This window comes from Orycteropus afer, unplaced genomic scaffold (genome assembly GCF_000298275.1).
Source record: "Orycteropus afer afer isolate SDZICR_OR568_19922 unplaced genomic scaffold, OryAfe1.0 scaffold00085, whole genome shotgun sequence".
NCBI lineage: Eukaryota > Metazoa > Chordata > Mammalia > Tubulidentata > Orycteropodidae > Orycteropus > Orycteropus afer.
The window spans coordinates 4,110,015-4,120,057 of record NW_006921672.1 but is presented as its reverse complement, the minus strand read 5'-3'; the positions used below and the strand labels follow the sequence as shown (position 1 = coordinate 4,120,057).

General features: G+C 50.5%; 1 protein-coding gene across 1 annotated transcript in view; it reads left to right on the top strand.

Annotated features, from left to right (window-relative positions):
- The first annotated feature begins 3,714 nt into the window (after positions 1–3,714).
- PDK2 (pyruvate dehydrogenase kinase 2) overlaps positions 3,715–10,043 on the top strand; it is a 17,491-nt gene continuing 11,162 nt past the window's right edge. Inside the window, exons 1-2 of the mRNA XM_007941921.2 lie at positions 3,715–3,832; positions 5,933–6,074. Coding sequence (XP_007940112.1) covers positions 3,715–3,832; positions 5,933–6,074 — 260 coding nt within the window. The remainder of the gene's footprint in view (positions 3,833–5,932; positions 6,075–10,043) is intronic.

The following is a 10,043-nucleotide window of genomic DNA, read 5'->3' as shown; positions in this document are numbered from 1 at the left end:
AGAGCAGGGAGGGACAGAGCTGGTGGTGTATGGGGTAGGGAAGAGACAAGCTAGCTACTGGGCTGTAGAGACAGGAAGTCCTGACCAGTGGGGGAGGTACGTTGAATGTAAGGGTGGAGTGAAGAGAATTCAGTTGAATCTGAGTAGAAGAGACTGAATTTGGATGAGAACCTGGTTCCTGCCTCAGTTTCCCCATCACTAGCCCTGTGTACCTTGTTGAGTAGATCAGGTGCACCAGTGAGCCAAGGCTGGAAAGACTGGAAGATCATACGATTTGTAGGCTCCATCCCCCTGGCCTCTGGTAGGATGTTGTAACCTTAGTCTTTTGGGAGCTCCTCCAGGAGTATTCCAATACTGAGTCTACATAGGCCTCCTATCTGCTGGCTTGCTGTCCCAGCCACATGGCAGCAAGACTAGACCCTCTCACCACAGCTCCTTTCCCTCTGGGGTTTGTCTTCCCTTAGCTTTTGCAGTTGCCCCTCAGCATGTGGGCTGCCTTTGGTTTGGATCAGCCTTGCTTTGCCTCTGGCCACTTGCTGGAGCAGCTTCCTCCTCTTTGATGAGGTTCTCTCCTCCACACAGGCCTGGAGGATGGCGCAGTGCTGCTCTGCAGTGACTGACTTGCCCTAAACAGGCCACAGGTCCTTCTATTAATTTCCCTCACTTTGGGCAAGGCTTCACTGAAGTCTGGAAATTACTACCCAGAGAAGTCTGGAAGGGGATCCTAGCTTTAGTCACTCTCAAGCCCCTCTCCAGGGCTCATTCTGGTGTCTGCTCTGTCCCTGCTTCACTGTGGCAGCTGTCTGCCTTCTAGCCCCTAGACCCCACCTCCCAACAGATCCCTTGGTTCAGTGGTCAGCACTCTCCTTCCCCACCTGCCCCTCATTTCCTATCCTGGGATTTGACCCTTCCCAGGATGAGTGACAGTGGAATTTGCACTTCTTTCAGGAAGACCCCTAAGGAGCTCGGGTGGCATAGTGATAAGGCACTTGACTACTAACTGAAAGGTCAGTGGTTCAAACCCGCCAGCCGCTCTGCGAAAGGAAAACAGGAAGACAGGGTGATCTTCTTCCGTAAAGAAAGGACTCAAAAAAGAAAGGATTCAATGACAATGAGTTGTGAGTGAGTCGAGAAGAGCCCAGCTCCTCTCCAGAGAGGCAAGCACTCAGAACCCAATGATGGGAGACCTCCATTTGTTCCCAGAATGTGGGTCATTAATTCACTCAGAAACATACCACACATGGATCCTCAAAGTCCACCTTCACTTCTCTCTTTTTTTTTAATTGTGGTAAATATATATATAACAAAAGTTGATGTTTCAACATTTTTTACATGTACAATTTAGTAGCATTAATTACTTTCATCATGTTGTATAGCCATCATCACTCTGTGTTTCCAAAATTTTCCATCACTCTTAACAGAAACTCAGTGCCCCTCAAGGAATGACTCCCACTCCCTCCAGCCCCTGGTAATCACTAATAAATTCTGGTCACTATACCTCTGCTTATTCTAGATTTTTTATGTAAGTGGGATCATGCAATATTTGTCCTTTTGTGCCTGGTTCATTTCATGTAGCATGTGTTCAATGTTCAGCCACATCGCATGTATCAAGACTTCATTTTTCTTTATGGCTGAGTAATGGTCCATTGTGTGTATACATTTTGATTACCCATTCATCTGTTGATGGACTTTCAGGTTGTTTCTACCTTTTCAGTACTGTGAATAGTGCTTCAGTGAACGTTAGTGTACAAGTATTTGTTTATATCCCTCCTTTCAAGTCTTTGAGTGTATCCTTAGAATTACTGGATCATGTAGTAATGCTATGTTTAACTTTTTGAGGAACAACCAAACTTTTCCACAAGTCCTATTCTTTACAGTCACTTTTTTTCCCCCAATTACCATCCCCTCTGGTGCCCTGTGGTCAACTGCTCCAAGGGATGCATCTCCATAGAGTATGTGGGTGTGTCACTCTGGCTTGAGTGGTCTGTGTGTCCCAGGCCTGGGACATCCATTCAGCTGTCTCCTGCTGTGAAGACTTGTGCATAGTTCAGCACTCATCACACTCTGCTGTAACTAGTTATTATGTAGCTATCTCCCAAACTGAGCCCTAAGGAAAGACTTGTCTTAATCCTGTTTTCCAGGAAAAAGTCTCACACACTTTAAAAACCAGTTGCCGAGGGGACGATTCTGAATCATGGCGACTCCAGTCATGTCAGAGGAGAGCTGTCGCCATAGGGTCTTCAATGGCTAGTTTTTTTAAGTAGCTCACTAGCCCCTAGTCACCTAGTCGCTAGTCACTAGGCACCTCTGGGTGGACTTGAACCCTCAACCTTTGGCATTTGATAGATGCAGTTGAAAACAACCAGAGGAAAGATGGCATACAAGTGTTGGCCCTTCACCCAACCCAACCAAAACCAAACTCACTGCTGTAGACTCGGTTGTAACTCAGCGACCCTATAGCGACGCTATAGAGTAGAACTGTCCCATAGGGATTCCAAGGCTATAAACCTACCTCAGCAGATTACTACATCTTCCTCCCACAGAACGGTTGGTGAGTTCCAACTGCTGACCTTTCCGTTAGCAGCCCAGCGCTTAAGCACTGCGCCACCAGCGTTCCTTCTGCTTGGCCCAGTACAGGTTATACCACATTGGATCGCAAGAGGGCGCAGTTCATTGCTTACCGAGAGGTGGGGCTGCAGGGAAAGGAGGAACCAAGGAGGCCAGAACCAGCACCTGCTCCCGGCCGCCCACAGCACGATTCACCTCCCGGGACCTCTCTCTGAGGAATCTCAGTGCGAAGAGGGCTGCTTTCTCAGATAGATGTCCAAGGATTTCTGTTGAGTCAAATGAACTAGATAATAGTGCAAATGAAGATGTTTTGAAAACCACACACAGCACTGATGTTAGCTGCTGCCTCCACCGCTGCTTGTTGTAACGGCTTTGACTCGGTGTTTTTAAACTGGAAAAGCAAAGTACCACCTTCTTCTGAGATACCTGGATCTTTGTGGAAGTAGATGGGCCGCTTGCATCCTGCTTCCAAATTTTGCAAATATTCACAGTCTGGGTCACTGTCATCGAAACTGTCCAAGAAATCTGATTGTGGGAAGGCTGAGCAGAGGCTAGGGATCCACAAGACCCTCTCAGAGAAAGTAGGGAGAGATCAGGACAGGTGAAACAGGTACCTTTGGGAGGAAAGAGTTTCTTTGAAAGCTACCAGACAGTTCAGGGAAGGAAATGGTTAAAATGAGCCAGCAAGCGGAGGAGATTTGGGGAGGAAACAAGGGAAAGGAAGGTGGGGAAAAGAAAGTAACAAGATTAAGGGGCCTCTGGAAAGAAAGGGGTTAACCCAGGCTTACCCTAGAAGGAAAGGGAGGAGTTAAATGGATCAAAGGCGGACTCGCCTTAGAGCTCTTCAAAACAACAGGCCGCCCGGGGCAAAGACGGGGTTAAGGAGGCGGGCCCAGGGGGAAGCCACGTGCCGAGGCGAAAGCTTATTGGTTCTCCCGTAGTTGTTTGTGCATGGCCATTGGCGACGTCGGAGCGCCTCGAGGAGCCCGGTTGGCTGTAGTTTGGAGGCCCCTGCTAGGGCAGGGCTTGGAGTGCTGGCGTCCGAACCGCGTAGCTGTGCCCGCCTGGACCCGGCAGGGCCGAGCCGAGCGCGAGCACTGCGCGTGCAGTGACGGATCCCTAGCCCGAGCTGCGGCCGCCGCCGCCATGCGCTGGGTTCGGGCGCTGCTGAAGAATGCCACCCTGGCAGGAGCGCCCAAATACATCGAGCACTTCAGCAAGTTCTCCCCGTCCCCGCTGTCCATTAAGCAGTTTCTGGACTTCGGTACGGAGGGGGCGGGAGGCAGCTGGCACCGAGAGGGGTAGCCAGGGCATGGTTGGGGTGAATGAAGAGGTCCCGGCAGTGAAGGATTAACGAGGAGGAGAGGCCCCGAGTGACGGAGAACGGTTGCTAGGAAGAGTGCGGGCAAGAAAAGGTTAACTAACTGGGAGACAAGGAGAGAGCTGGGCCTGAAAGGGTTATGATTACCCCGGCTGAAGAGAGACTCTGGATTGGACTACTAGTGGGAAGTGGGGGCAGTGAGAAGGAGGGGGCCAGGGTTTCTTCCTGGGCTTTGTGACAGATCTTGGAGAGCAAGGGACAGTGGGTATGTGGGAGTATTAGGGTAGGAAGACAGCAAGGTGGCATCCTGGCACTGAAGGGTTAATGTGGTGTAATGACGACTCTGAGAATGGGGAGTAGAGAGAAAATTGGGGGTGAGGTGCTGGTGGAAGTAACCAGAGTTGGGGAGGTGTAGCCATCTGGAAGGAGGAAACCTAGGTTGGGCTGGGCATGGAAGGACAGAGTGGGAGAAAACGAGGGGGCAGTTGGGGAAGGGGGCTTTTTCAGAAAAAGATGCCCACCAGGGAGGGGCTCCCTGACCAGTATAATGCCACTCACTGAAGGAGCTGTCCCCTGACTTTCCCAGTGGGCAAGGACACTTGAAGATCAAATCTGCCCCAGCCTGGCCCCCTGTCCTTGGTAGAGCAGGGCCCTAGGCACCATGAGGTGAGGCCGGACCACTTGTACCTACCCTTGGCTGCCCCTGGGTTCCTGGACCAGGTTCACCCATCACCAGGATCTGGGGATGGCCATGGGGCAGGAGCAAGACTGTGCTAATGTGGCAGCGGTTGAAGCAGCCATTGTACGGGCCCTGCCTGTCCACGTGGTATTTCCATGGTGCCAGCTGGAAGTTGGGAGGGAGTTCCCAGGTCTCTGAAGGAGCCCTGACCGCACAGTGGTTCAAGCACCTAGCTACTAATCTAAAGGTCAGCAGTTTGAATCCACCAGGTGCTCCACAGGAGAAAGATGTGGCAGTCAGCGTCCATGAAGATTTCAGCCTTGGAAACACAATGGGGCAGTTCTGTTCTGTCTCCTATAGGGTTGCCATGAATCAGAATTGATTGGACAGCAGTGGATTTTCGTTTTATATGGCCCAGGTCTTCGAAGAGTTGAGGAGACAGTGCCTTTCTCGGGTTACAGCTGCGTCACTGACGGGAGGGGGTGGGGAGGTGACAGCCAGAACACAAGGGCACCTGTTTCCCAGGACTTACTCGCCCACCCCCTGGCCTGTTTGAGTCTTGAGCTGTTCCTGTACAGGAAAGCCTCTTGAGCCCACTACCAGCCCCAGCAGCTGTCCAGCCCAGACTGGGCCTCAATAAGAAAATGTCACAGCTCACATCAGAGCTCAGCTCATTCTCGTACGGTGGGAGAAATGGAAACTTTCAGGATGGTGGCACGATATAAATGACTGAGGTAGAAGCAGAGCCTGGGCTAGAACTCAGGTCTCTTGATTCCAAGCCATGGCCTTATTTAGTCCTCCATGTGCACATTTCTTGAAGCCAGACCAAGGTGTTTGGGCTACCATCCTTGGGCTCTGTTTGCCTTGCATGGGGGCCTTAATGCAGGGGCCCACTCTGCAGTGGGCCAGCCAGGGCCAGCCTGGGTGAGGATGGGCTGGGCACCCTGAGCTGCAGTGATCCCGGCTCAGCTGCCTACCCTGGGTAGTGATAATTTCCCAGGCTCCTCTGCTTACCTGGATCAGTCCCTTAAAATGGGTGTCTATTGGGAGGGAGGGAAAGAGAAGAGTAAGGGGACTTAGGCCAGAGGCAGCTCCAAGTAGACCTAGGGAAGGCCCTGCCCCCCATAGTTAAAGGTTCACCTGGTGGTGGGGAGTGGATGCAGCCCCCTAGAGGGTTAGACAGGTGGACAGAGGCTTGGGCGGACACTCAGGGGAAAAGGAGACCTTTGTTTGCAACAAGCCCTTGGGCAGGTTACTTCCTCACTGAGCCCTAAGTACATGAGCTTGACTGACCTGTCCCCGAAGATGTCCTCTGGCTCCGCTGGTTTGCAGTTCTTGGACTCACCCTTCTCTCCTCCCCTCAGGGTCCAGCAATGCCTGTGAGAAAACTTCATTCACCTTCCTCAGGCAGGAGCTGCCTGTGCGCCTGGCTAACATCATGAAGGAGATCAATCTGCTTCCCGACCGGGTGCTGAGCACCCCGTCCGTGCAGCTGGTCCAGAGCTGGTAAGACCCCTGGTTGGGGTGCTGCCCCCCCACTCCATCATCAGCCGCCAGGGACGGGGTTCCATGGAGGCCCAGGGGCTCCGAGAGGCCAGGGGGTTGCCCGATGTCACATGGGACTCCTAAGCAGAGCAGGGACTGAGATCAAGCCCCTTTGCTCCAGCATCTGTGGAACGGACGCCTTACGTTTACTGTCCTCCTTTCTCCAGGAGCCCAGCATCCGGAGTTTTGGTGAAAATCATAAATCCATTGCTGTCAGGGCCATTCCGACTCATAGCGACCCCCATTGTTTTTCTGAGGTGGGAAGTCTTTTTTTTTTTTCCTGAGGTGGTAAATCCTTATGAAAGTAGATTGTCTCCTTCCATGGAGCAGCTGGTGGGTTTGAACCACCAAACTTCTGGTTAGCAGTCAAATGCCTTAGACACTGCCACTAGAACTCCTTTTGGTAAATCATGGTTTTGCCAAACCCTGGGAAAAATCATAGCTTTCAGAGCTAAAATCCCAAAGCAGAGTCACGTCAGCATTAGCCACCAGACCTGCTGGTGTGAGGTTTTGCCTTTGCTGGGTACTATTTTCTAGGATACTTTTAAGGAAGTAGAGAAACAAGAAAATGTATCCAGTGAACAAATTATATAATCCAAGCTATCTCTCAGACTGCTCTAGATGTTGGAACACACTCAAATAGACACAGGGATGGCGCAGCACCCAGCCAAATGGCTTAGGAGGGCAAAGACCAAAGTTTAATGCGTGTAGTGGCCATAACAGAGAAGATGCTCAGGACAGTTCCCTTAACTCTATCCAGAGTTAAGTAATAAAATGACATTAGCCAATGGCCAGACACACAAGGAAGCAACGAGCATTTGCCGCATTGACTGGGTGTAGGAACAGCTAATACTCATCACTCTAGTGGCACTCACTCAGAAATCTGCCAGCTCTTCTAAACTTGTGGGATGGTGTGGCTGTGGTTTTGCTTAGATTCAGGACCGTGTACTTAGACCTACTTTGAGCCCAGCACTGTGGCAGATCTAAGAAAACAGCAGCAGCTACCCTTGGGGAGGCCGGGATCCCAGAGGGAGAACACAACTCCTCACCAAGGCAGGGGAGCTAAGTGCCACATAGATAGTGGCAGGATCAGTGAACTGCTGAAGAGCCAGTTTCCTTTAAATTAAGAATTAAAATAGTATTTAAGAATAATTTAGGGGTGGTTTTCTCATCATGGAAGTATAACATGTTCACTTTGACATTTGGAAAACACAGAACGTGCAGATAGAAAGAAACGCCAACCACCACCTTCCACCCCATCACCAAACTCTTTTTAGGTATCTTAAGATTTTATTGGTGCTTTCCAGCATTTTCTCTGTGCATGAGCCTGCATATAAATGACTTCTTTTAATGAAACAACATGAGATAAAGTTTCACTTGCAAGGCCAGGCACGTGTTAGGTGCAAAATGAACATTAGTGAATCAGAAGTTGCAGGGGAGTTGAAATAGGTGAGTTGTCACTGGGCCTTATGGGGCCTTACGTGAGCCACAGACCAAGAAGGAAGGAAGGAAGATTCCAGGCTAAAGGAACCGTGTATGCAAAGATATGGTGGCAGGAAAGGGCCTACTGTGGTGTCTGAGCACATAACTTTGTGGTCACAGTGCTGTTAGTGTAGCAGTAAAGACGGGTCAGGGGACAGAGGGCCGAGCTTCCTTTTCGTGAAGCCCAGCAGGGAGGGGCCCGCCCCTCAGAATTCTAGGATCCCTGAGCCAGTCAACAGTTCCCACCACAGGGTGCTGTGGAAGTCACGAGGAGGAGACAGAAGGTGCCATCTGTTCTCCTCAGCCTTCCTCCAGCTCTGTCCGGCTGACTGACCTGGCCGCCTCTCTGGCTGGTCCCTGTCCCCAGAACAGGGCTTCTCAGGCCCCTCCCTGGACATTGTGTTCCTGGGAGAGTTAAAGGTGGGAGTGGAGCTGTTGACCGACAGTGGCTCCCCCAGGGCCTCCAGGGCCCCTTCTTGAAAATAAGTCACACCTGTGGGGCTTGGCCTAACTTACTCTTTCCTCAAAGCTTAAAAGTGATGTCAGGCAACAGCAGGAGGCAGCAAAGTTAGGCAAAGAGCGAGCACTTTCCAGGGGTTGATTCAGCTTTGAGGAGAGCAGTCCAAAGACTGCTAAATACTGAGTGTTCCAACACACTGAAGAGACACCCTACTGAGGGTGCTTCCAGAGATAGTGGGCATTGGCTGCAGCAAGAGAGACTAAGGTTTGAGGGCAGGAAGGACTTCCTGACAAGCTCATGGTGGCTGTCTCCTAGAGAAACCCCTGCTAGCTTGGATGATAGAGGAAGTGGAGATGGACATGGTCTGCACAAGAGGCGGGGGGTGGCTCTCCAGGGCCTGGCAAGTGGATCACTAGCCTCAGAGTCTGATGAACAGAAAGAGAACCTCCCTTCAGGAAAGACACAAGTCCTACACCAATGCTAGTGTTAGCAGTGGAAACAGTTAATATGTGGAATGCTGTTTCCACTCAGCTGGGGAAAGGTTCTAGGCAAGAGTCACTTTCGGCCAATGAGAACTCCTGGTTCTAACAAGGAGCTCTGGTGGCGTAGTCCTAAGGCATTTATTTGACTGCTAACCCGAAGGCTGGTGGTTCAAACCCATCAGCCACTCCTCGGAAGGAAGACTGGGCAATCTGCTTCTGTGGAGATAACTAACCAAACTCACTGCTGTCGAATCGATTTAACTCGTAGTGACCCTCCTTGGGTTTCCGAGGTGGTATCTCTGTAGAAGTAGATTACCCCATCTTCCTTCCAAGGAGTGGCTGGTGGGTTTGAACTGCCAGCCTTCTGGTTAGCAGTCAAATGCCTTAGGCACTACGCCACCAGAGCTCCCTTCCCTCTGTAGAGATACCACCTCAGAAACCCAAGGAGAGGTTGCTATGAGTTGGAACTGACTCGACGGCAGTGAGTTTAGGTTTTTTTTGTTATAGTGCTAAATAAACCTGATACCTCATTTCAGCTGGACAGACTTGGGGGAGGAGGACCTTGTGTTGGAGGTGACTGGAGGGTGGTAGAAAGCTCCGAGCTTGAAGTTGGCGTGTTTGGTTTTGAGGCTCTCCTGCAGCCCGTGGCAGCCCTGTGTGTCAGGGTAGAACTGCGCTCCACAGGCTGCTCAGTGGCCGCTCTTCAGCAGTAAACCACCAGGCCTTTCTTCCCAGGTGCCCCTGGGCGGGCTTGAACCTCCCACTTTTCAGTTGACAGCTGAGCACATTAACCCCTTGCACCAGTTCTTCAGCAAACCAAATGGCCTTTCTGACCCTCAGATCTGTCATCTATAAAATGGGAAGCAATTCCCTTGCTAAAGGCCAAATGCCACTGCTAGATGGGCAAGTGGGTGGAATTCTTCAAGCACAAGTGGTGTCCCTGGGCTTCTGGGCAGCTGCACCCACAGGCCAGTGATGATGTCATTGCATCATTGGGAAGTGTCTATTGGGCAACAAAGTAATAACTATAGTGATGATGTCAACAAACAGACACACCTTGAGGGCCTGCTGTGTGTCAGGAACTGGTCTAAATGTTTTTATGTATTTGCACACTTAATCTTCACATCAGTGTTATAAGTCTTATTACTATTTTTACTTCAGATATAAAGAAAATGCAGTAACTTGTCTATATAAAATCACTAAGGTAGAGTTAACATTCTTTGTTTTAATTTTTTATTGTGATTTGGGTGAAAGTTTATAGAGCAAATTCATTTTCCATACAGCAGCTCACATACACTTTGTCTCATGACATTGACTACAATTTCCCACAATGCAACAGCTCCCCTCCCACTTCTTCCCCATACTTACTTCTTCCCTGTGCCTTTCCCTGCTATGCACTCCTGTCCCCTGAGCTGTCTCCCTGTGCATACACAGCCCTTCTATTCTCCCATGATTGTTCTCTCCAAGGAGTGTAGCTACCTAGTATAAATGTTAGCTCATATGCCT